Source organism: Pelmatolapia mariae, linkage group LG18 (assembly GCF_036321145.2).
Source record: "Pelmatolapia mariae isolate MD_Pm_ZW linkage group LG18, Pm_UMD_F_2, whole genome shotgun sequence".
Lineage (NCBI taxonomy): Eukaryota > Metazoa > Chordata > Actinopteri > Cichliformes > Cichlidae > Pelmatolapia > Pelmatolapia mariae.
In genome coordinates, this window is record NC_086243.1 from 6,007,604 (window position 1) to 6,034,884 (window position 27,281).

Consider the following 27,281-nt stretch of genomic DNA (forward strand, 5'->3'; position numbering starts at 1 on the left):
CACAGCCATTCTGCCAGGAAATGACATCTGTGGAAATACTGGCAGGACACACACGACATTTCTACAAAATGAAGAGCACGAACTGTACAATGACAAGTACAATGTAAATATAGAAAAAAATTTTTTTTTTAAATTAATTACATTTCTATAGAAATACTAGAACCAAACATTTGGGACCTACATGAACAAAAAGCAAGTGAAAATTTTTGGCCACTGCAGACATGTCGAGTGCAGACATATTAAGGGTTAAATGCTGCCTAAACAGTGACGGACAACTATCATCTTCCTGACCACAGAACAAGTAAAGGAACACAAAGCAGAGCCAACTTTTCTGTCAAGTATCGACTTTTGGTTCTTCACTAACGGTTTTCAGTCCACTGGCTGTCAGTCCCGAACACTTTAATCCTGTTCAACTTTGCTGCCGAGCTTTGTCAGAGTCACCGGTGCTTGAAAAGGTGTCGGACACCCATTACAGCTTTATGTAACGTCACGGAGACAGCGATGTGCACACACATACTACTAAGCACCCCCCCTTCCACATACACACCACACAAACACCCCCTTTCTGTGAACAAGGAGTTTTTCTACAGCTGGGTAACAAAGCATGACCCAATAATCCCAAAGCTTGACTCAAAGTTAAAGAAGCCCCCCCCCCCCCTCCCAAACACACACACGCGCGTTCCCCTCCCTCCACTTATATCCCTTCCTCCCGCTCTCTGAGGACTTTATAAAGGCTGTGGCATGGGGGCTTCAGGGCGACTGTGCAGTGTACGAAAGGGGGGGGGGGGGTGTTACAAAAACAAGCATGCTTCGCTTTGATTATTGTAATTATGACTTGGAGCAAGGAATACATTATTATAAAGACATGGGCCAATGAGATGTTGATGAGCTCACGTCCCTTCAATCCATCACTATTACTATTAAAAGAGGCTCTTCCACAAAAGCCCTTCACTCGTTGTTGTACTTTGGGAGGGGGGGGGGGGGGGGCTACTAGGGAACAATACCAGCCATTTCATTTCTAAATGGTCAATGCATCAATCAAAGGGTGTCTTTGGCAATAAAGGTTATCACTTTCAACTGAAGAGATCCCTTTTTTTCTCCCCTTCTCTCCTCATTTCATTATTGCGCTCATCAGTCGAGGGGCCGTTACATTACGCAAGCTGATAAAGCAATAAAAGCCCAGCAGCTAGAGGCAAGGGAGCAGCAAAACACCATGTCCGCTGAAAATTGCCCAGCGCCGCATCCCAATAATTATTACCTGAGAAGACAAGAACGACTTGAGAGATCGCTCTAGGCGCACCAATTCTGAGAAACATGGGGCAAAAAAGTCAAAAGATGAGCAGGAGATTAAAGGAATAGGAGCTCCTGCTGTGGTTGTAATAGCTGTGAGGAACAACAACAACAAAAATAACAAATACAAATAAACCTGCATATCTCGTGATGGTTTAGCTTGTGGGCTCATCACATCTGTGCTTCAAAAAACAAAAACAAAACAAAAGAAAAAACTAGATTACACTTTAAATGCACTTAATTTCCATAAAAGAGCCCAAATCTGGTGACCCAGGCAAACAGCTGACTCAGCTCTAGAAAAGTCAAACGTAGGCACGAGGCTGCACGGCTGCAGCACAGCCTCACCCTTCACATAAAAAACACCCAACTGAATTACTTTGTTTTGGTGTACAAATAGTAGCTGAGAGTATTTTCTAAACCATTAATATGCAAACCACACGGTTCAGAAGCTGAATAGCAGTTCCAGACTGCAATTCCCCGATACACCTTTCCTCCCCCCCTTTTCCCCTCCAAGCCATGCAACATCAACATGCATGTGTCAGCACGCAGCTCCTAATCACTCACCAGCAAGTTGCTATTACAGAATACATGAGCCACGTCCATCTCCCTTTCCTATAAAACAAAAAAACAAGTACGACCACTATATGTGGCATTTAGAAACACGCCACACATCGGGCCAAAGCAAGCTCTTGAAACTTGCACATTTTTTGCGGCTGTGCAACGCGATCCTTAAGTATTGTGTGTGAGCCAGCCCAACCTATCCAAACCTAGCTGTGAAAAACAACCCGAAGACAATTGTACTCCTGTTAAGTCAGTCAGCCGAAAAAAAACAAAACAAAAACCTTCCACAGTTACCGGTTCCCATGCTCCACACAGTGACGAGCAAGCCGAGTCTTATCTTGATGTTACGCAGCTATTTGGCCCCAGTCTTGTGTTTTGTTGACAGAAAGACAAAACCATGTGCCTGCCTGCCTTGACTGACCTTGGGAGGGGGAGGCTGGGTAAGAGGAGGATGGAAACGATTCGCCATGGAGCCAGGTAAGACTCAGTAAGGTGTTGTGTTATGGGAATGTACGCTTTGTTTTGACTGTTGAACTTTCAAAACTTAAGTTTATACCAACAAAATTCACAGTTACTGTAATTGTACTCTGTAGCTGCAGACGCCAGACCTGACAGGATCCCCTTCACCCCCTTCTACCCAGACTTTCACCTCAGTGGTTGTGTTTGTAATGGCAGGAAGTGATAAAATAGGTCATCACTCAGAACTTACACCTTTAACTCAAGACTGCGGTTTGCTGACAATCTTTGCAAAAGCGAACACTTTGAAGCCCTGAGGTGAGACCAGCCTCTGGGTCCTCAACTCTCTTTGGAAGAAAAAAAAAAAAAGAAACTTATCAAAGCAGACTTCAGATTTCATTTAGTTCAATGAGCATTTATGAAATGCAATTAGATACAGCAGTCAGCAAGAAAAGAAGCAGCCAAACAGTTTGTAGCTTTCACCCCCCCCCCCCCTCCTCCTGATACCTTGGAGCAACATGAAACCCAGACAAGCTTCAGTGGCTCTCACACCATATGGTCTAAGAAAAATCCTCGCAGTTACCATAAACGACTTTTTTCAACATTATCCATCGGCTTCATCGGATCAATTTCCCCAATGTTCGAGCTCAAATTCGTGGCCGTGCACGAGAACCTATGAAAAATCTGAGTGGAGATGGATGCTTTGCGGAATGGCCCTTTGTTTGGAAACAGCCTTCTCTGCAGCGCTGGAAATGCGAGACGCTTATCGATCATTTCAACTGGAAACCTTTTGTGTTGCGCGCGACTGCGAGGCTGCGGGCAAACGGCATCGGTAATAACGAAAATTAATGCGCTACTGCGTCTGCTATTAGGGTTCTCTTTAATTAGAGAAACTACAAAAATACTCCCAACGTGGATTTTTATTATTCCACGCTGGTGGCGTCGGAGCTCTTTGTCCGGTCCGAGCAGCAGCCGCAAATAAACAAAAAGCGGTAGGGGGATTTTTTCCCCGGATTAACGCTGGATTAATCATAGTAAGAGACCCAATAACCGTCTTTGTTCCTTATTTAAGCCACCCTCAACCAGTGTTGCGTTGAGTAGGAAAAAACAAAAGAAAAAAAACTTCTGCAATGGGGAATGAGGGGGGAAAATGATAAAGCCCAGACGCTATAACGTTGGGTCCTTTTGTATCCGCGTCTGTCAAGCCCTCCTCCTCCGCCTGTCTCACGACTCCAGCCACCTCCGGCCGTCGACGCTGACCCTCGCCGAGGCAGAAAAGTGCTCATAGTTGCCAAGACATGGCTTCCGCTTTTTTTCTATTGAAAAGAAAAAAGGCAAGTTGAAGCTTTAAGCTAAACAACACTGGGCAAAGTGGCAGTAGCCAGCGGTACAGCTACAGAGTAATGCAATAGGAAGCCCTTTAATTTTTAAACAGCAGCTGGTCGGCTAAGCTAGCAAGCGCCCCTTTTCCTACGCTTCCCTTTTTCATTTGGGTCCCATAAACCAAAAAAGCGTTAAATTCGACAACAAATGCCTCAGTACGATTCAAACGAAGTAAAAAACACGAAGAGAACCGTGTGTGGTTTTATGTGCGCTGAAAAGAGGCGCTTTGCATACTTTCCGCGACAGCAGCAAAAACTTCCATCAATCATCCCCCGTAAAAGGTCCAAGAGCAGCCGCAGCGGAGACTCGGAAAAAAAACAGTCCAGTGTGTTTATGCCAGGCAGCTTTTGCTTCGGTTAGACAGAAATATTCCACTTACCGACTTGTAAAACGTTTTCCACACAACCGGTTTCTAGCAGTCTGATACCCCGACGGAAAGGCAGTCCGTCTCCCGTCCCCACTGCCCCGGCTGCACCAACGGTAGCTGTTGTACCGGCGGTAGATCCTCCACCGCCACCGGCGGTTGTAGCTCCGGAACCAGCACCCCCAGTCCCACCGGGAGTCGCCGATGGACCTTCCTCTCCGGCGACTCGGCACTGAAACGAAGAGTACATGCATATCTCCTTTTCGTTGCGGGGGAAAGACCAGTAGACGATGCGGCGCTGGACGGGCTCCGGGATCCGTTCGAAGCGCTCCTCTACTCTCTCGAAGGCCCACTTTTCCGCTACTGCTTTAGCAGCGCAGTCCAGAAGAGACTCGGGAGAACGATACCGGGAGCTGGGCAACCCGCTGCCGTGGCCGGGCCCCGGCCCGGGACCTCGGGGTGCTGGGCGAAGGCAGGGTCGCTTGCTGGCCGGTGGTACCGAAAGGAGAGGATGAGGCGACTGTTCTCTGCGTCCTTCCGCCATGGTGAGCCGATCAACACTGACGAGACGGACGGTGTGCGGACACCGAGCAGCAGCAGGAAGCCAACAACTCTCACACACACATACACACACTAAGCTCTCTGTGCTCCCAGAGCACTCTAAATAGGGGCTCGTGTCAAACTAGCAAGTATTTCAGGCAGAGCTTCCGGTCACAGCTGTCAAAATAAAACACGTACGCGAATTAGAGAATCTGCCCATTTAAGTCATAACACGGACCTGACACTGTGAATTTTAATCAAAATTAGGCTCTTGTGATCTGATATCAATGAGACATTTCTCAAGGTCTTTTACGCCTACTTTCCAGCTGAAAAATAACACAATGGGCTCATATTTAGATTAAAACGTCACAAACGGTGAGGGGATGCCTGGATCTGTCTATCCATCGGATAGCGGCTGTAAAAGCAGTTTTGGCAGATTCAGCTTTGTTTAGCTTAACTCATGTTTGTCATTCTGATTTCCCAAAGTGACATCAGGTCAAGACCTGAAAGTTCATTGCACACACGCCATTCATTCATCTAAAGTATTAATGATCTAGGTCTTATTCTGACACATCAGTTCCAAAGACTGGTGTCATAAATTTACCATTTAGTATCAGTTAATATAGTATATTATCAAAACTAAGTTAAATAACACATTTACTGATGTAATATAACCACTAAACAATGACAGCCAAATACCTTTTTATTATTAATATTTAACTTAGCTAGCTGCCTTTCCTCTAAAGCTTTTATTATTTCTTTCTGATTCATAACATAGAAAAGTTTTCCACATGCTTAAGAATTAGAAGATTGCTTCGGAGGTAGCAGTCTGACAGTCAGTAATGATACCTGATTTAGGTGCTTCTAGTTCCTCAGCTTCTCTGGCCTCTTTTAAACTTTTTAAGCTGTAGTTCTTTCAAGGTCTTTGAACTCTCCACTGTCGGTGTTATTTTATTCCATCCTACTGATGTGTTGGTAGTTGCGCCTCATTCCCTTTTGTCTCTGCATGTGTTCCAGAGTCGTAGAAACTTTGCTTAGCTGCCTCTCATTTCTCTCCCCTCAGATAAAGCTCCCCTAGGATGTATAAAGGCTTGCAGAGGTAAATATTGGTCCTATTCTCAGTTAAGAAGTCGATGCTGGCATTGCCTCTGAATTTGAAAATGCAGTGTCTTTTGGTCTTTTATTTTAAAACTCAAAACTCTGGATTTCCTGTCGCTTTCCTGGTAAGTTTGTGTGACTTGATCCAGCTTAGCTGGCACAGAGGGCAACAGAGCTGGGAGAGAGAGAGAAGGATTGATTACAGGTAGAGAATGCTGCGCATCATTAATCAGCACAATGATAAGAAAACAGCTTAGACTCATGTCCCAAACCTGCTGTCTTGCTTTCAGACAGTAATTATACAAATGACTGCAAATACACACACGGAGGAAGAGAATAAAACAACAGTAATAAGTCATATGGATGACTTACATACATGCAATACTCACTGAAGTTTGGCTTTGATGTTTCTTATAACTGTGAAAATACATGACTATTAACTGTTCAGTCTCTTCCTTATTTCACTCTCTTTTCAAACCACAGCACGCTCCTTGATGTGAGCATTTTCCACCAGTGGAGAAAGCGATTTCAGCTTCTCCACATGAATAACAAAGTTGCTGTTTTGCTAATTAAAGTCACAGTGTTATGTGTCCTATAAATATCAATTACCGCCGATCAGCAAATACACATTCATTTGAATGGGTCCAACATGCAGTTGCGAGTGTGCCTACCACAGCAGGACACAAAGGGTTTAAACTAATACTCTGGCTAATGCTCATTTCACATCACAATGGAGCCTGCTGCTCATTTACCTGAGGCTATACCTGGATGTTAAGGACTTTAAAAGGCACGCAGTGGGGCTTATATCTTCATCGCGGCATCATTTTTGATAACAATAACAGGAATGAATGCTTGTCATTTTTCTGTCTGTGCCTTAAGCAGAACTTGTGGGTCTGTTCGTGCATTTATTGTTTTTGTGTATGGAGTTCCTTGTGAGATCGTAGCAGATGGCTGATGCTAAATATGAGTATGACGTTAGACAAAACCACTCTTTGCCTTACACCGTTGTGAATATTATTTATATTTAACTTGAGCTTTATAGTCTCGTGGTCTATACATTTGCCCCCACAAGCAAAGCACTCCCCTGTGGGGGAGACATGAATCCCTTGAGAGTTGCTTAAAAAAATCTGCCAAATAAAATATGCTCGGCTACCTGCTGTTGTGAATAAAGGATCAACCAAAATTAGCTACATTTTTCTGAATTCTGAATGTCTGATATGAGACAAGAAAAAGCAACAGTTGGATGCAGTCAGGTTGTGACCTCTGACATCTCCCTTGTTTGTTTAAGAGTGTTTTGCACGTCTGTGAATCACACTAAAAGTATGCGCATATGTCCTGCGAGATTATCAGCTCGGTAAGTGACGAAGGCTGGCCATCCTGGGAAGCAGCTGTATTGATAAAACCACTTTTGAAAGTTGCTCTTATAGAGTTTTTAATGAGTAAAAGCAAAGACAGGCACAAGATACATGCTAAAATAGACTTTTTTCTTTGTATTTTTTTATTTGCTTGTTTTAGCTTTCCTTTCATCTGACATATTTATATTCTTGTGAAAAAGATCAACAATAGGTTGGTTTATCTTGTCTAGCCAACAGCACAACAGCACCAAATGAAGCCATTTTCTCATAACCTTTGGCAGACACATGCTTTTATTCACTTTTACAATGATCACTGTAAGCACATTGTTTCCATCGCTGCTTGCTTTCATGTTGTTGAGTCTTTAGTCATTCTTCCTCTGACCGATCTCTTTATGCCAAAAGCTATACAACATGTATAGTTTGAGAAGGATGAGATTTGGGACGTTTCTCATTGAGTGCATCAGTGTAAATGCATGCATGTCTCTCATGAGTTATTGTGACCGAAATGCGAAATGCTTTACGGAACAGAGAACGTGCCAGAGTTGCTCAACAAAGATGCGCACAGAGATGTAGTTCTATCAGCTTCCCCAGTGAATAACAAGCCCTGCAGAATTACAATAAAAATACAAAAAATGACACATTAGATAACCCTTTCAGATTCTGCAGTGGTCCTCATGATCAGTGTGGGTCTGATGCAGGTTGATTTTTTCCATGATTGGGGGTACATGAGTGCATAAATGCTTAGATTTGAAGCCGATTCCATTTCAATGCTTGAGGGATGCTTTGATTTGAGTTTTGGATAATTGCACAAAACAGACAAAGCTGAATTTCATCAAGCTCTGTGAACTTGGAGTGTAGAAAAACCCTTTCAGGTTAGGTGTGGCTGCCTTTTTTTTTTTTTTTAAACGTTCAAGATCAGACACGGACGTTTACTTTCTGAGTTGCTGAAATGTTTCATAATGTACTTGTATAAGAAAATACCTACCAGGTGTTGCTGCTCCTTACAAAGGAGACGCATCATCAAGTATTGCTGCCATCAGCTTTTCATTCCCCAGGTGGAGAAGTGGAGGTAACTTGGGATCTTGTCCGCAAGTGGAGGGGCGAGAAGAGTGGAACTCTTCCTTATTAGCAGATGGTTTAGTGCAACATCTCTAGTGAAATCGATGCTTAATGAGCCCTTTGAGGTAAAGAGAGCCGAGTGTTAATTCAAAGCTGTTGGTTTACTGGTAGATCCCCGTTACCACCAACACCTGTGGCCATAAGCTGGAGTGACTGAAAGAATAAGCAGTCATAAATGTTTCCCTGAAGGCCGTCTTGGCTCATCTTTAGGGAGAGAGTGAGGAGTTGAGGTGATGTGGTGTGGGCATCTGTATCCTCGATGACTCCTAGATGAGGTGTTTTTCGACAGATTCAACCACGAGGAGATGCCAGGGATGAGACAAAGCATCTCAGAGCAACCGGAGCTGAGGGAAAGGGAGGTCTGGGCACCTCTGTTTTTAATGCGCCCCCCCACAACCCAAACCTGGATAAGCTGTAGAAAATGGATTGGCAGATGGATTAGTTTCACAATACAGGAAGTACTCAGGCTGGATCCACATCTTATGCAAACTACTGGTTCCCAGCAGTCCGGCATGAATGGCTTGAAAACCGGTTGAACACGCACCACTATCTGCTGTTCAACAGTGGCGTTTACTCATACCACAGAAACTAAAGCAAGAACAGAATTTCAATCCTGAAATGAAGACTTGCCATCAAATTTGTTTCTTCACAAGCATCATAATATGCATGGATCCAATAAATGAAAGATTGAAAAAGAAAAACCACCTCGTGTCATTTTAATTAGATTCATTTTCACTCTTGACAAAGTACCTCTTATTAGAAAGGAAAGCGAACTCGGCACACATGGATAGTTTTGGTGCTGATGTCAGTAGACTGATCATATTACCTCAGAGGCTGGGAGGAATTTAGCGCTCTTTGCGTGAAAAAAGTGGTTCTTTTGTAATTATGTGGAAAAATAAGAAGACAGGCCTCAGGCACTCAGAATAACCGTGTCCATTAACTTATAATTACAAGTCGCTAAATGAAACAAAACCACCTTAATAGATTTTTGGATAGCCGTGTCTCCCATTTATTTCTACCAAATACATATAACTATTGTTCCTCACTGACCTTGCACGGGCAGTTATACTTCCTCATTTTCACAATAACTGACAATTGCACAGGCAGAGAAAATGTTTCATCAGCCTGGGATGAAGCCAATCCACACATAATGGCTGCTAAAATGCCTGATGAATGGATGCCATGGTCAAAATTAAGCAGATGATCTGCTCTGAAGTTGACTCTTTGGAGATGTGGGAGAGACATTAGTCGCTGAGCACGGAGACAATATCCAGATCTGTGCCTCTCTGTGTATCCCCTTCCCTCTTTTAAAGACTGCTTTTTGGCGTGCAATTATATTGAACAATAGGCCGAAGCCAATGGAGGATGCGACCCGTTACCATGGAAATGATGATGATGGATTTGTAGATAGACAGAACAGGTAATTGGAAAAAGATTGATGGGTGACAGGGTGAAACAGAGAGATAGAAAGGGATGGAAAGAGAGAAAGAGAGAGGGATAAATTACCAAAGCAGCAGTGGGAGGAGAGAAAGTCCTATTACACCCTATCTTTCTGGGATTTACAATTATATAATGATGCTTCCGCTCTCATCAAGTCAATAGGCAATCATTCTTTTTTGCTCTTGCAGTCACTCCCACTCCTCTCTTTCTTCCCCTTGTATTAGCCCTTCTTTTCCCCCAGTATTCTGTTTTCTGTCTGTCTGCTCTTCTCACTATTTCTCCCTCCTGACTCCAAAGAGAAAAGTGGATCCATTGTGTATCATTCTCAATATCACTCGGTTCGGGAAAGTGCTGTAAAGGGTTTGAGACATCACATGTACAGATGCAGGCAGCGTCCAGGGAATGTAAAGGCGCAGAGTGTCTGTAATGACAGGTTTGCAGTTATTGTGGAGGAGCCTCTCTCGAGGTTTGAGAGGCTGGTTTATGACTGGAAGGTCAATTCTCATCTTAAAATGATTTAAAAAAAAAAAAAAACATGCTTTCAACCTACCCGTGAGCAAGGCAGTGAACTTTGTGTTTCTGACTCACCATGCGCACTAAGACTGTACATAAAAGAGAGAAGGAGCCACCATAGCATTATCATTTGTTTGAAGCCTGAAGACGAGTGTCTCCACTGTTGCCATCCACAAAAAAAATTATGTATCAAGAGGGGGGGGGGAATCTGACTGTGAAATCACACACTCATTGGCTAATGACTTGTGGTTGAAAATTCATTAGCCAGTGAGTCTGTGGTTTCACAGCTAATCCTCCATTTTGAAACATAGTATAGCCAAGATTTACTATATATATATATATATATATATATATATATATATATATATATATATATATATATATATATATATATGTATGTGTGTGTGTGTGTGTGTGTGTGTATGAATGACATTACAGAGGTCAGGGCAGAAAGGTATTGTACTTTTGAGGTCCAAAAATCTATTTGCAACCACAGCTATTGCTGTCTGGTGGCCTTCCAGAGAATGCAGGGTTAAGACACTTCTGCACTGTCTTCATTTTTTATGACCTGGAAGCTTCAGTATAGCCAGCTGGATAGTGTAGTAGTAAGACTACACGCCTTTGGAGCAGGAGTTGCAAGTTCGATTCCCCCAAGGTATCCAGTAAGGGTCCCGACCAGACCCCCAATGCTAAAACCAAGCCCTAGCTACATCTGCAGCTCAGACACAAGTGTTTCATTACATGTTGTACTCTGTATGATTGTGTATGTGACAAATAAAGTTTGTATGTCCACATTTTATACTGTCTACAGAATTGAAGCAGATTGTCTCACTTTCAGAGCAAGACTCATTTGGCCATTTTTTAGCTATTAAAATACAGAATTTTAGTAATGCCAGCTTTGCCACAGAGTTTTCCACAAAAAAAGCCCAACATCTCAACTACATCCAAACACAATACATAAATACATACATGTTTCCAATGTAAACTGCTCACACATACATATGTGTACATTTTGTCATATATCATCTACATATTCCTTTGATTTCATATACAATCCCAGCAGGCATACGCTGCTTTGACACCAATGCTGTGTAGCTTACAATCGGCCTACACGCTAACATATGCACTCTCTCAGGTAGAATAGTCATGTTCTGAAGAGGAAAAAATAGATAGAAATAGATCAGTGTAGCCAGTGAAAGCAGGAGGTGTGTGTGTGTGTGGGGGGGGGGGGGGGGAACACAGCTTCACCAGTGTGAAGACATTCAGCAGATAATATGTGTGTGTGCAGCTGGCCTTGACACATGCACACATACCTTTTGTCTCCCAGAATCTGGCTTACCACGGGGCTGACAGGTCGGGAAATGTTTCCCCGCCATAAACACTCCACTTGAGTGGTTCATCAGTGGGGGACAATAGAGCAAAAAATATCCACCTTTCTATCTCTCACTTCATGTCTGTGTCCTTTGTCTGTCTGTATAGAAAGAACAGGGCTCTCTATTACTGCACTGATAGATAAGGACCTCTAGCTAAGGCTGATTTCAATGTTAAATGTGAAACATCTATCCATCGACCCTCTTAACCGCTTATCCAAACAATGTTATGGATATGCTGGAGCCTATCCCAGTGGACATTAGGTGAATGTCTGGGTTCAGGCTGGACACAGAGAGTCAAAACAATGGAATCCCTAATTAACTTCACCTAATGTCTTTGGGAGGAAGACCTGGGCAGCCAGGAAAACCCAGCAAATTCCATCCCAGGACCTTCAGTAGCAGCTGTGAGGTGACAGTACTAGCTACTGCATGACCACGCCACCCATGAAATGTCACTAATGAAAGTGTGGTCAAACCAAAGATGTTAAATGTTGATTTCAAATCCAGATTCTGCTGTGGTGTGGTCAAAACTACTTTTCAAACAATAAAGACACTAATGCCATTGTTTAAATAACACTGAGTCAGTTTTTGATACCAAACACTCATTTGCAAGTCAAAATTAATTCAACCGCTAAAGCATCAGGAACCGTTGGAAACGGCTGTGTGTTTAACAGGGTTTAGGGGGCTGTTTGATCATGAAACAGGCTCTGAAACTTTGAGACTCTTAAGACAACCCCATTCGTTGCTCGAACAAGCAGGTTGTTAAAACCCATAGTTACCTTTCATTTCCACCACAGCTTCAATGCTGGTAGTTGTGACGGGAGAAGAAGAAGAAATGAGTCACAGAGTTATGAAGCCACAAAGTCCAGGTAAGGGTGAATGGATGGGTCACCAAATGGCCTGAAAAGATGGATGATGGAAACTGCTGCTCATTTTTCATTCGAAACTACTGGCAATTTTTTTCATTTTTCAAACTATCGTTATTCCAAACTGAGCATTTTTTGATTGCTCCCTTATTCACACGGAGTCATCAAACAGATAACTCCACAAATTTGATTTTGCTGAAAATTTACAGCAGAACCCCCCAGATATTTGTATCCTGCCCTTGGACTGATCTAAGGATCGTTTGCCTATGAGGGGAATGGATAAACCACTACACTATGATAATCACAAATGATCTCTATGTCAAATGCTGAAGGATAAACTACGAATAAAGTTCAAGGCAGTCAGGCTTTCTTTGTGTTAGCTGGCTTAACGAAACCTAAAACTCCTGCTGGGGATAACTGGTATGACGGCGGTGGCCATCAACTTTCCCAGTTAAGCAGGAATTTCTGTTTCAGGCTCAACTTCAGCACAAAACGATGTGTACCTCCTGACACCTCATCAAATGTAATGTAACAATACAATGATGATACAAATCTATCTATCCCAGATTAATGCTGGAGAAAATCCTCAAACTTGGTATTTAGCGCACGGAGTAGTAAACTCAAAATTTTAATTTAAGCTAATTATTTTATGGCTGAGTACACGCTTGCTGCAGCTGTTAAATTGTAATGTGGATGGTTTACATTAGAGCTCTGAAACGTATACGAAGTAACTCAATTGTTAGATTATCGAAAGAACGAAATGAAATTAATTTTATTGATTGAATAGTTATTCCTGGTGTTTGGTCTGTGTTCTAGTAGCTTTGCATCACATTAGAATCAAGTATAAAACATTTGTACATTTTTTTTATCACCAAATTAATACATGCTCATTGCCCTGGCAAAGGGATGCACAGATTATGTTCATTCAGTGGTTTCAGTAAGATATGGCTTGTCCCAGTAGAGAATCTATACTGCACTTAAAACATGCTGCAAATAAAAGAATCAGTGAAAATTGGCAATTCCAGCCAACTAAAATTAGGAAAATTACCTACTCTTTACCAGCAAAACTTTAGTGTACGTTACCCTGGTGATATTGCCAGTTAAAAAGAGAACCACTTTTGTGATACGGAAAACTGACTTTAAACTCGACAGCTCACTAAACCTTTAATCTCTGTCTCATAGTGCACCCCTTTGATCTTTCCCTAAACCTAACCGATCTGTTTCGATGACGAAACCTACCAACAGAACTACACATTTTCATTTGCTGTGGTGATTCCTTTCAGCTTTGTTCAGCTTTGCAGAGACTGGCAGTCCGGGGCGTGCGCACACGCGCACGCACACACACACACACACACACACACAAACACACACACGCACACAAAGCAGTGATCGGCCTGAACTTCCTTCTCTAGCTGACTTGTACTTTGATTGCACTCACATGTGGACACATATTTATCCTGCTACACCACAGATGAGCAGTTGTTTTTTTTAGTTTTCTGCTTTCTTTTCTGCACAACAGAAGCAGGTGCAATTAATGTCCTTGTAATGTAATAACCACATGGAATCATCTAAGCAGTCATAACAACCCTCTAATGAAGCATTTTGCCATTCTGATATTCATTTGTTGAGTAGGTAATTACTTTTCAGTTTGCAGCATTAGATCTTTTTTCCAGAATGATCATTTTACATGTATTGTTTAATGGAAACGGCATTTAGAATCCAACATTTATAATCAGGGCCATATTAAGGCTTCAGAGTAAATTTTTATTTTTAATTTTATTTCTTTATTGTGTTGTCTACAAAGGTGGGGCAGCTGAATAGGACAAGAGAATGACTGTTGACATTGTACTGGCAAACTACATGACAGGATAACAAATTCAGAAGCTCCAGACAGATATTTAGCTTTCTGATCGCATCACTGTTACCTCTTGCTTAGGCCATGGTCTGTGTGCAGTAGGTAGGCAGGAATGAAGGACCCAAGTCCAGAATTCAAGACAGCAAAATAAAGTCAGAACACAGCTTAACTTGCTGGACGGCAAAAAGAACAGAAAACTAACTATCCTGGGAATCATAACAAAGCTTAACAGGAAGGCAGGCAGCACACACAGCCAGGTATGAGGGTACAACACAACACAGTGCAAGGAAAACACAGGCCTTAAATACACGCTGGAGCAATCAGGGAATGGGAGACAGGTGGGGAACACGGCTGGGACAAATCAGACCAAACGAGACAAGGGAATCAAAACCATACACACGGCACACAAGACAGGGACTATCAAAATAAAACAGGAAACATGCCACAGGTAGAGGCTTGGGCTGAACAAAGGGAACACAGAAACAAAACCTAAGGACTAGAAATCACAGAACAAAGAACTACTAGAGCTAGAAATACAGAACCATAAATCAAAAGACTAATAATGATAAACCATGATGAAATCAAAGCTCAATAATAATGCAAGAATCAAAACACTTGGTCACTGACCCAGGACCGTGACAGCTTTGATGTAGCCACCAGATCCACATTTACTATCCTGGTTTTCACTTTGATACAATATCCATGTTCTCAAGTGTCTATGACTCCCTCCCAGCAAGATCTCAAACTAGCTTGCATGGTTCGCCTGTATGAGGCATGCTAGCTGCTAATGAAAGGTGTTACAGTCAGCAGTGACAAATAAGACATGATATTTTAAATCTTTATATGGTATATTGTATATGCTGACAACACACATTACACTTGTAAGAATCACAGTTTTAAGGCTTTTTGTCAGTTTTCAACCAATAAATTGTTAAGTTGAACTTGAAGATCTTGGTGGATGTAAGCCAAATTTGAATGGATTATTAGCATGACCCTGCTCGTTTTATCAGAATTCATTAAAAACTTTCCGAGCCATGGTGTTTAAAGAAAGATCTATGATATACATGCAAATGCTACCAGAAACATGACCTCCTTGGCAGAGGTAAATTTCTCCACAGGATGCTCTTCGTTCTTTGTGCCGTAATGCTTTGACTCATGTGCATGCTCAGTGTTGCTGAATCACATGATGGCACAACAACTAAAACACCGCAGAGCATGGGAAAGGGAGGCACAAAGTCTCTGTGCCAGATGTGAGAGTAGCAGTGTTTAAATTAGCATCTTCTTTTTCATACATTGGGTTCAGCCCACTGAACACAGAGTAGAAAAACTGAATATCAAACCCATTATGCTGGTAGTGATAGGAGATTGGGAAATCCCTATTTGGATTAGTCTTCAGATCTAGTGGCTGCACTAAATGTACAGAATATGCAGATTATTTGCAGCAACAAAGTGAGTTAGAAGATAACCTTTTAGCGGTAGGATCGGCATAGGGCTAAAACAAGATGGTTAGCTTGTGTTTTCGAACTGTGTCGTGTCTTCAGATTTCAGACCCAGCAAACTACAGTGATAGTACAGTGATAAGTTTTTTTGTTTGTCTTTTTATTATAACAGCGGTAAGAACTTCCTGTTCCATCTAGTTAATAGGCTAAATTTGTATCAGACAATAGCCACTTGTTTGGATGCTACCGTGCTACCAAAGCCTGCTCATTTTTTATGTTTTAGTAGAACTCTCACAGGAAGTGAACTACAAATGGAAGCCAGGATGCTTCTGGACTCTGGAATCAGCCAAAACCTTGAGAGAAACAGTAAAACAATAATGATCTTTACCTCCTCATACAGTGTACATTACCCCCCGTGTGACCAGACCAGACACAATAAAAATTCTCACTTTTCAGTCTCATTGTTTGTCAAATCCCACCCAACAAATCAACATGAACAATAATCTCTCCATGAGAGCAGTCTATTGAGAGAGTTTTAATGGGATTGTTACTGTTGTAATTTGTTCATTGTGATTTCAAAATAATGATATGATGCAGCTTCCCAGTACACCTGGGCACGATTACGCTGAATTGCCTTGGGCTACTGCATAATAAAAATGGCAAATTGAGGCCATGTCTTAATCTTCTTCCTAAATATTGGGACTGCCACTACTTATGAGCAGTAGGTTATTGAATGAGTAAATAAAAGTGAATCATAATTGCCCATGTTTCAGTTTGGTGCAGTTCTTTTCAGCTCCTCTCTCTTGAAGGCTTCTTTTCCTGCCACCACATGCCATCTTGTTAATAAAGACCCAAGTAATGCCCAAAATCTGTAAATACATATAAGTAGAATTGCAAAAATATTCTCAGTTTGGGGAAATAGTTCTGTTCTGTAAGACAGTTAATTTAATGTGCGGCTTTGACACCATCTGGGATAGTGCCTGATGGACGCCTGCTTGTTCCTACACTCTGTTGGGAGAGCTTGGTGGCAGATGACAAGGGCCCACTCATGCTCTCCTGTCACATGGTGCATTACTCTAATCCACATTTCCACATGCGCAAAACAAATAAGGCATTTTTATTGGTGCATTACTTCAGATCTTGGTGCTGGTATTCAAATATGTACTAATGTCTGCTTTATTTCAATCAGTAAATGATGTATTAATTAGTATTTAATCAAAGCCAGACTCTGAACCTCACCTTGCACATTTGCAAATACGAAATATGCATGTGAACTATAAAACAGGAGTGCACATCTGCACAACATCACTTAAATGTAAAATGGATTTAAAATGCATCACCTCTCAATAACTGCAACACTTTTAACTCAACAAGTCCGGCATTTCCTCTTAGAAACCATTACTTTAGAGAGCTCATATTGGAAATATGCATAAAAACTAGAAACACTGTGATCATTAAATGAGAATTAAATACACCTGTGGTTTTTAATCAGTCTAATTGCCTGGTTGTGAAAGTTGAAGAAGAGACATTTCTTAATTTTTCAGGTTTCTACTTGAAAACCGTGACCCCACAGATATTTAAAAAATAGTCCTAAGAGGAACTGACAGGTCTGACTGTGAGACTTCACAATGATGGAAAAGGATACAGTGGGAACAAACTAAAAATCAGCGGATCGCTTCAAGCAAGTAATCAGGAGGTATAGAATGAACCACAGTGTGGCTATTTAGAATGGCGTAAAAATGCTGCCACGGACAGTACACCGCTAGCACAATCGAGGCAGCGCCTCAGACGTGGCAACGTGACTATCAAAGGAAATGTGAGTTTCTGTGACAGCTCAGACCATTCCAAGTACATCGCATAGATGGCTTTCATGAGCTTTAGTAGAGAGTTCTAAAGAATGTAAACATTATTCAGATGACTACTAAGCATGCACTCTTTGGTTAGATGAGACCAGACAGCATCATGTTTACGCGAACCTAAGTGTTGCAAAATTTAATCTAGGAGGTAATGATATGGGGCTGCTAGAATGGAAAATGTGTTGGGAGGTCATATTCATGGATGCAATCATTAAGTACTGTGGACATTTCAAAATACAGTAGACTCCCAGTCAGCAGAAGCCTGGAAGAAGGGAAATATTCCACACGGATGCAAATCGAAAACCTCACGAGAGTTTCTAAAGAAGAAAAAGGGTAAAACACTAGTCTGAACAAGATTGTTGCACAACTTGAATCCCACAGATCACTTTAGGGATTCTTTTATAGAGAAAGGTAACACATCACAACCCCTGCAGCAGCAAAGAAAACGCAGAGTTTGAGAAAGGCAGTGGTGCATTTCTTTTTACCCAGCTGCGACACTGAGGTGATGATTAAGACCAGGGTGTTAACAGGCTGGGGACTGTCCAGACAGTGTGTGTGTGTTTGTGGGTCTGTGTCACGGGGGATGGGGAAGTGTGCAATCACCTATCCTGTGGTGAAACCGCGAGCGCACCGTTTGTGCCTGAAAACACTTCCTCTCCAAATTGCACGCTGACACGCACTCGCATTCAGCTGATGAGCTGTTTTTCTGAAGGACTCCTCCTCCAGCAGAGGTGGCACAAGCCTTTTAGCAGCTACTTATGACCCTCCACCCCCTATAATACACACTCACACACAGGCTCGCCAACCAGCCCTCTGCCTCCCTCTTTATTCAAAGCTTGATTTCTTTTCATCAAGTCTGTCTCTTCCCTCTTTCTCATCTCCACCTTTCTCTGCTGGATGCTCTTTTGTGCCAAATCTAATCCCTGCTTCCCTCCCAGCCTCTGCCTCTCTCTCTCTGCTCTTCTTCACATCTTTGTCCTCTTTCAATTATGCTCCCTCTTCCTCACCTCCTTCCTCCTCCTCTTGTTCTATCTCTTTCACTCCTGACCATCTCTTTTGCTCCCCCTTTTATTTGCCTTCTTTTTTCAGTATCCTCAGTCTTCTTAAGTCTTCCCCTCGCTCTGTCTCTCTGTCTCTTATTCTCTGCTCTCTTTACAGCCCTCCTCTCTCTCTGTGCATGCTCTCCTCCTCTTTTCTCCTTTGTGACCTCTCACCCTCTATTTTCCCTTTGCCGTTCACTTTTCCCTTTTCTCTTTTCGCAGCCCTTTTCTCCTTCACTCTTGGTGTCAGCGCTTTGTGGAAGCTCAGCACCCAGTGGGACATCCAGTGGAAGAAAGGCCTGAAAAACAAACTGCGGGGCTGAGAAAGGAGGGAGGTGAAAAGTAGCAAAGGGCTGAAAAGGAGGAAAGGATAGAAAAAAGGGTGCTTGCAAAGGTCTCTATAAAGGAGACCAAATACCCATGCAGACTGCTGGCTAATTAAATGAAGCAATGAGGATTTTCTTAAATCCTTTCTTAATTTTGAATGACTTCAGGGCTCAATTTAACGTGAAATATAATTTTAAAAAACATTTTGAACATTTCAACAGTTTCTCTCTCTTGCTGCTTCATAATTGGCCTCCTTTATAAGCTTGCTTAGTTTCCAGTAACCTCTTGTTTATTGGCTTAGTTTGCTCCAATAGTGTTAAAAGAAGAACTAAAAAACTAGCCATCTAGGAATTCAAGTATTTTGCCAGGAAGCCCATTTTGTGAGCCGCTGCCCCTCTGCTAGTTCGTTAGTTGCCATCAGCAGTGAAAGGATCTGGCACTCTGGCCCCTCCTGGCTACTTCTCCACATAAAAAGGAGGCAGGTGAGGCATTCGCCACCTGAATGAGGCTTTCCAGGCATGACCTACCTGGAGGAGGCTCTGGTGTAAATCCACATCACACTCAGGAGATGACCTCTCTCGACTGGCCTGGGAACGCCTTGGTGTTCCCCTGGATAAGCTATAGGAGCTGGCTGGCAAGAGGGAGGTCTGGGATTTCCTGCTTAGGCTGCTGTCCCCATGACCTGGCAGAATAAATGGATGAATCATTGATTTGCTATCATTTTAGATGACGTGTTTTCACATCACATTTAACATCACTTTATTTAAAGCGTTTTTTTCTTCTTCGTTGTTTGTTTGGAGTATAATGTGCATTGTTTATAACTGATAGTGGGTTATCATTTAAAGCAGCATTTAAAGTATGATTCATTACTGAAGAATGTGACGAACAGTTTCAAATGTCTTTGTTTAGAGTGTTTTTCACATTGTCCATTAATCCATCCATTCTCTTCCACTTATCTTCACCAGGGTCGCAAGGGGGCTGGAGCCTATCTCAGCTGCCACAGGGCGAGAGGCGGGGTGTATCCTGGACAGGTCACCAGTCTATCGCAGGGCTAACAGACAACCATTCACACTCACATTCACACCTATGAGCAATTTTAGAATCATCACTTAACCTAACCACTGAGGAAACAGTGCTAACCCCCATGGCACCGTGTGCTGCCCCATTGTCCATTAAGTGGTCATCATATTTAACTTATATGAGTGTTTCTTATAAGGAATGAGTCACCAGGAACATGCCTAGTATTTATATAGCACTTTTTTTTTTTACTATTTCTGACTACAAGCCACATTCATTTTTTATTTATTCTTTTTACCACTCACACACCCACTAACCAATGAATCCATCAGGGGCCAATTTAGGTACAGCATCTTTCCCACAGTCAAACCACCGACCTTCCAGTTAGTAGACAACCAGCTCCATCTCCCGAGACACTCATTGATAAAAACACAGAAAATAAAACCCATGGCTTGGGTTGCAGAGAAAGAGTGCCAAAAAAAATCCTTTGCTGGTTAAGAATCAATACATTTGTGGAAATGCTCCTTTAATCTGCCTCCCTGCCCCCAGAATGTGTAGTTAGTGTCTTGGAGCAAAAGCCCACCATATCCAACACTGTATGAATTAATACTGCTAAAGGAGAGACTGCTGTTATTATGCAGTGTTGCACTGGAATGCTGTTTCACTTTTTTAACCACAGTAGGATTCTGGATTTCCTTTTCACTGTTTAATTTCTAACTGGTCAGACCGTCAGAGACTGTAACATTGTGGCTAGAATGTTTTAATCTTTCATTTGTTACTTTAAGACAAACTGGGAATTTTCATAGTGTTCTATAGAAGCTCAAACTTAAAGGGTCAATATGCTAAAAGGGGATTTTGAATTTCATTTATAGGAAGGAGAAAAAAGCATTTTCAGGGTGAGTAGTAGTCATTGTAAGTTCAAGTGGGTCTGTTAACTGCATAAAACAGAATGAAAAATTGATTCTTCAAAGACTTTAATTGAAATTCTTAGAACTCTCCCTATCGCATTCATTACCTTGTACATCACTTTTATACAGTGACAGATGTGCTACGCAAACATGGCCAAAAATAAAATAATAAAAACTAAAATAGAAAAGTCAACATCTTTGATTTTAAACAAGAGGGAAAAAACCAAACAGGTGAAAATGGCTTAGAATGAGCACAACACATGACTCACATGATCACGTTGGACAAATTAAAATGAGAATGAATGACATATATGTGGCAAAACAGAACACTTATGCATTTGCTTATGTCACAGTTGGGCTGTTGGTGCCTGTTAGCTGACTCAGTCAAAGGGCCAAAGGGCAGAGTTTCATTTTCATTTAGGGTACAATTCTGTGACTGCAATCTCATCATTTACCTTAGTGAATAACATTATAGATCGGTCTGTTCTGCGATGAGAGGAAAAGCCACTACCCCGGTCATGGAAACACTAATGTCATTATTATGATAAGTCAGTTGATTGATAAAGGGAAAAGTGAAACCACGGGTTAGAGCCGATGCCATATAAGACCAAGCATGGTGTTTTTGTGTGTGATTTTAGCCTCGCACTCAGATCTTTTGCACTCCGACAAAATGGACTTCCAGCAAATGAGACAGTTATATTTGAAATTACGGACATTACTTCAAAGCTGCTGAAATCACTCCGTCAACTATCCCGTCTTTCTGTCCCCCAACCCCCAACTCTCTATTCTGCCCATTTCTTTCTCTGTATGGGCTCATTGGGCCCTGATTGAAGTGTGTGTGTGTGTGTGTGTGTGTATTTCTATGATGTGATATCATATAATGGTAATAGGGCATGATTTGAAGTGTGTGTGCGTGTTGTGTGTTAGGACATTATTTCACATCCAGCAGCCGTACGGTCTCGTCAGCCACAACATTAGCTGAATGGCTTGCTTGAGTTGAAAATGTTGTTTGCACACGTGTGTGTGTAGTGTGGTGCTCACGTTCATGATAGAGGTGTTTGCTTAAATGTATCCTTCTGTTGGGTGTGTTTGTGACCTTTTCGTGCTCTTGTTGTGTGCATGTATGTATGGTTCCTTGCTCAGTTAATTTCATGATCAAACATGATTAATTGCATTGAGAAAATCAGTAATAAACAATTCACTGACAGAAGACAAATAAAGCAGAATAGCATTGCATATCAGACGTTGCTGAGACAGGAGCCTTTTTTCTTCTCACACGCATGTCAAGGTGTTGTTACTTTAAGCTGTTCAGATAAATGAAGCTGATGTGTGAAAGCCATTTGAACTGTGTTGAGAAAAGTCAGGTTACGGTCTTCTCAAACTGGGTCTTTAGGTCTGCTTCCTGACTGCACTGAAACTAAAAAACCTTTATATGGCCACACCTGCAAAGGGATGGCTAAAGATGGGGCCCAGGGTGACAACCATGGGCACACATTATAGGGGGACAACAGGTCCAGATGCATTTCAAATGGTACATCAGATCTGGATGAATGAAATAATCATGTTGCAAATCATTACTGGTCGACAGTATGTAACTGAATGAGATCAAAACAAGATAACAACGATCAGTGGAAACTAAAGCCATCAAGCTTTTGAGGGCTGGATTCAAAATTACACCAAAAATCTAAGTTAAAACCTAAATCATAGGCTGGCTCAGTGTATAAGTGTATATGTCCCCATGTGCCGGTATGCTCTCTCAGTGAGCTCCTGAACATTCTGTGGCAGTATTTGTTGGTTTTGGATTCACTGACACAGAGTAATCCAGTAGTTCTCTGTTGGTTTCAGGTCTGGGAAACACAGGGGTCGCTCAGTGACATCATTGCTTATGTCGATTAAACTCTAGGAGCATTGTCCTGCAGGAAGAAATCAGGACCCACTGCACCAGCATAGGGTCTGATGGTGGCGTCTGAGGATTTCCACGAACTTATGAGTAATCATGGTGCTGTTGGATAGCATGTGGAGGTCTGTTTGACCCTCTAAGGATATGCCTCCCCAGCACATCAACGATCTACTGCCAAACTCATGCTGAATGATGTTCTCTTTCACATTCGTCACATGTGCTCAGTGTGAACAAGCTTTTATATGTGAAGAGAGCAGGGTACCAGTGGCTGTCCTGCCACTTTTTGTGTTGCAGGGTGCTGAGCTATGAGCACAAGCCCCACTAAAACAAAGGGTGGCCCTCATGCTCCCTTCATGGTGTATTTTTGACAGACTGATCAGAAACATGCCCATCAATAACGTACTGGAGATTATTTTGTAGGGCTCTGTCAGTACTCTTCCTGTTCCATCTTGAACAAAGGAGCAGATTTGGGTTGGCACCCTTAAATTTCCCTGCATAGCTCTCCTCCTGTAATGGTCCATCTCCTGGTAGCTCTTCCACACACATGAGAGCTGCAGCAAACTATCTTGTGATGGTGCGTTGTGGCAGAGGTGTGATCCCTGGCTCAGCTGCAGGGGAGGGGTGGTGCCAGGGAGGCTGGAGGGACAGGTGGATGTGATTGTGCTGATGAGGATTTCCCTTTTTCAGTGATGTTGGAGACCAGAGGGAAGGAGATAGCACAGTTGACTGGAAAGTTGGAAAGCCAACTTTCCAGTAAATCTTTTTCTCCTGGCTAGGAAGTGCAGAGCCAGGAGAAAATAAAACTGTGTGTGCAATAAAATCAAAACAAAACTGAAACACGTTGTATTGGGTCAGAATCCTTTACACACGTAACGTGTCATCCTGGACTACCAGTTTAACTTGAATGGGTTGTAGGCACACTAGCAAAAAGCAAAACTGAAGTTCTGTGATCTGTGGAAATTTATGAAATGGATAAATAGAAGCACCTTATTTATTTTAGGATGTTGCCTGTCAAACTTGATCTTCTGACCCACACTGTTTTTAAATGTGTCAAACACAAGAGAACATAGCAAGCTGGTGCCAGAAAGGTTACCAGTAATATTGTTTACCTGTTTAGCTTCAGGTTGTTCACAGGTTTGTGGAGTTGCAAGGTGCTGACTGCCAAGTTGCACTGTCTCGAAGGAGTTTACCTCCTTCTGTTGTGAGCAACAGAGGAGGGAAATTGCACAGGATTTCTAGAGAAAGGGGAACCTCTCATAGTGTCTTGCTGCCACACTGATGGGAAGCATGTCACCAGCAGAGCCGTGGAAAATGCCAGTTGTGACTTTTTTATGTATAAGGTATAAGGAGAGTCACTCACTTGCTCTGACAGCTAAATGTGATGCCCATTATCGCTTGGTGGATGGAAAGGCCTATGGATGTGAAAGCAGAAACTGCAACATCAAGAACAGCACTTTGAGGTCTAAGATACTTAATGAGACATTGTGCCTGCAAACCAATCACCCAGCCAGGCACAGATGGCACCGGTCCACATGGGTTTGTCTTATGCAGCTTTCCCACAGCACCCAAACATTATTCCCAGGGACGTTTTTACTAGATTTCATATTTAGAAGACATTTGTTGTATATAGATAAAGAGTCACAGTACTAGAACTACAAATTATTTTTGATTACTTATTATTTTTCTTATTTAAGATATGACTACACAAGAGAATATATTTGATTTCAACACAAGGCACAACCTTCAACCTTGTTCGCATATTCTCCTCGTGTCTGTGTGCGTGGGTTCTCTTCGTGTACTCTGGGTTCCTCCCAGAGTCCAAAGACATGCAGTTAGTGGGGTTAGAGTAATTGGTGATTCAAATAAGTGTGAATGATTGTCTGTCTCTCCGTGGTAGCCCTGCAAAAAGAATGGAGACCTCTCCAGAGCGTACTCTGCCCTTTGCGCAATGGTAGCTGGGCTAGGCTCCCATGACCCTGAATCAGATAAGCAGAAGAAACAGGATGGAGCAAGAACAACTGAGAAAACTGCATTTTTGGGCTTTTTAGTCATGCCACTATCTAATGCACTTTTTTACAACATACCCTTTTAAGACATTTATGCATCTAACAATGAAAAAGACTCCAAAATAGTTTTGATTTACTACCAGCATTTGCACTGCTTTGAATTGTGATGTGAATACCTTCCTCACCTGTGACTGTGATTTTTGTCACTTACTGGCTGGAACTAGAGTGGGATGCAAAAGTTTGGGCAACCTTGTTAATAGTCATCATTTTCCTGTATAAATTGTTGGTTGTTACAATAAAAAAATGTCAGTTAAATATATCATATAGGAGACACACAGTGATATTTGAGAAGTGAAATGAAGTTTATTGGATTTACAGAAAGTGTGCAATAATTGTTTAAACAAAATCAGGCAGGTGCATAAATTTGGGCACCACAAAAAAAGAAATGAAATCAATATTTAGTAGATCCGCCTTTTGCAGAAATTACAGCCTCTAAACGCTTCATGTAGGTTCCACTGAGAATCTGGATTGTGGTTGAAGGTATTTTGGACCATTCCTATTTACAAAACATCTCTAGTTCATTCAGGTTTGATGGCTTCCGAGCATGGACAGCTCTCTTTAACTCACACCACAGATTTTCAATAATATTCAGGTCTGGGGACTGAGATAGCCGTTCCAGAACGTTGTACTTGTTCCTCTGCATGAATGCCTTAGTGGATTTTGAGCAGTGTTTCGGGTTGTTGTCTTGTTGAAAGATCCAGCCCCGGCGCAGCTTCAGCTTTGTCACTGATTCCTGTACATTGGTCTCCAGAATCTGCTGATACTGAGTGGAATCCATGTGTCCCTCAACTTTGACAAGATTCCCAGTCCCTGCACTGGCCACACAGCCTCACAGCATGATGGAACCACCACCATATTTTACTGTAGGTAGCAGGTGTTTTTCTTGGAGTGCTGTGTTCTTCTTCCTCCATGCATAACGCCCTTTGTTATGCCCAAATAACTCAACTTTAGTTTCATCAGTCCACAGCACCTTATTCCAGAATGAAGCTGGCTTGTCCAAATGTGCTTTAGCAAACCTCAAGCGGCTCTGTTTGTGCTGTGGGCGGAGAAAAGGCTTCCTCTGCATCACTCTCGCATACAGCATCTCCTTGTGTAAAGCGTGCCGAATGGTTGAACGATGCACAGTGACTCCATCTGCTGCAAGATGATGTTGTAGGTCTTTGGTGCTGGTCTGTGGGTTGACTCTGCCTGTTCTCACCATTCGTCGCTTCTGTCTATCCGAGATTTTTCTTGGTCTGCCACTTCGAGCCTTAACTTGAACTGAGCCTGTGGTCTATCATTTTCTCAATATGTTCCTAACTGTGGAAACAGACAGCTTAAATCTCTGAGACAGCTTTCTGTATCCTTCCCCTAAACCATGATGGTGAACAATCTTTGTCTTCAGGTCATTTGAGAGTTGCGTTGAGACCCCCATGTTGCTACTCTTCAGAGAAAATTAAAAGAGGAGGGAAACTTACAATTGACCCCCTTAAATACTCTTTCTCATTATTGGATTCACCTGTGTATGTAGGTCAGGGGTCACTGAGCTTACCAAGCCAATTTGAGTTCCAATAATTAGTTCTAAAGGTTTTGGAATCAATAAAATGACAACAGTGCCCAATTTATGCACCTGCTTGATTTTGTTTAAACAATTATTGCACACTTTCTGTAAATCCAATAAACTTCATTTCACTTCTCAAATATCACTGTGTGTGTCTCCTATATGATATTTTTAACTGACATTTTTTATTGTAACAACCAACGATTTATACAGGAAAATAATGACTATTAACAAGGTTGCCCAAACTTTTGCATCCCACTATAGTTCCTTGTGAAATTTGAACAGGGAATTTTCCATAGTAGCTCTCAGGGAAGTATGTAACGATGCTCTACATAGGCTCCAGGTTTAATCTGCCTTGATGACATCATCAGGGTTACTCTGTCAAAACTTTGGAAAAACTCCCTGCTGTTTTCACAGATCGACCCAGATGAACTCAACGTTGCGTGTACAATCAGTTGATTGCCCTCATTTCACTTTAATTTACATCTAGCCATAACAATGAAGCTGGGGACTCAGGAAGCTAGTCTGCCACAAGGCATCATGGGTTTCTAAAGACAGAGAAATGAACACATATAAACACAGGCTAATTTACCAATCAGAAGTGTGAAATTTATTTTCTCTGTTTGGTCATCTGGCAAATGACATCTGACAGGCAGTGAAATCATTTGTGTGTGTGTGTGTGTGTGTGTGTGTGCATGCTTCACATGCGTAGCTGCTTCTGCTTGCGTAAGAGGACACACAAACTTGTGTGTGTACATTTACATTGTTTATATCTTCAGCTCACATGAGACATTGTCTCATTGTCATTGAGCCCTGCTGTGAATTAATGATTATAATAGAAGCCACAGTTTTTACTGCCCTGCACGCACATTCTGCTGTCTATACTAAGGCCTTCTCCATCTTTAGGGTTCGGCACAGTGCCTCCATCCTCCCAAATCCTTGCATCCTCTTCTGTCACACCAGCCCTCTGCATGCCCT

At 42.1% G+C, this 27,281-nt stretch overlaps 1 protein-coding gene across 1 annotated transcript in view; it reads right to left on the reverse strand.

The window, feature by feature from the left end:
* zswim5 (zinc finger, SWIM-type containing 5) overlaps positions 1-4,658 on the reverse strand; it is a 65,739-nt gene extending 61,081 nt beyond the window's left edge. Inside the window, exon 1 of the mRNA XM_063461669.1 lies at positions 4,070-4,658. Coding sequence (XP_063317739.1) covers positions 4,070-4,598 — 529 coding nt within the window. The 5' untranslated portion in view covers positions 4,599-4,658. The remainder of the gene's footprint in view (positions 1-4,069) is intronic.
* Between the last annotated feature and the right edge of the window lie 22,623 nt (positions 4,659-27,281).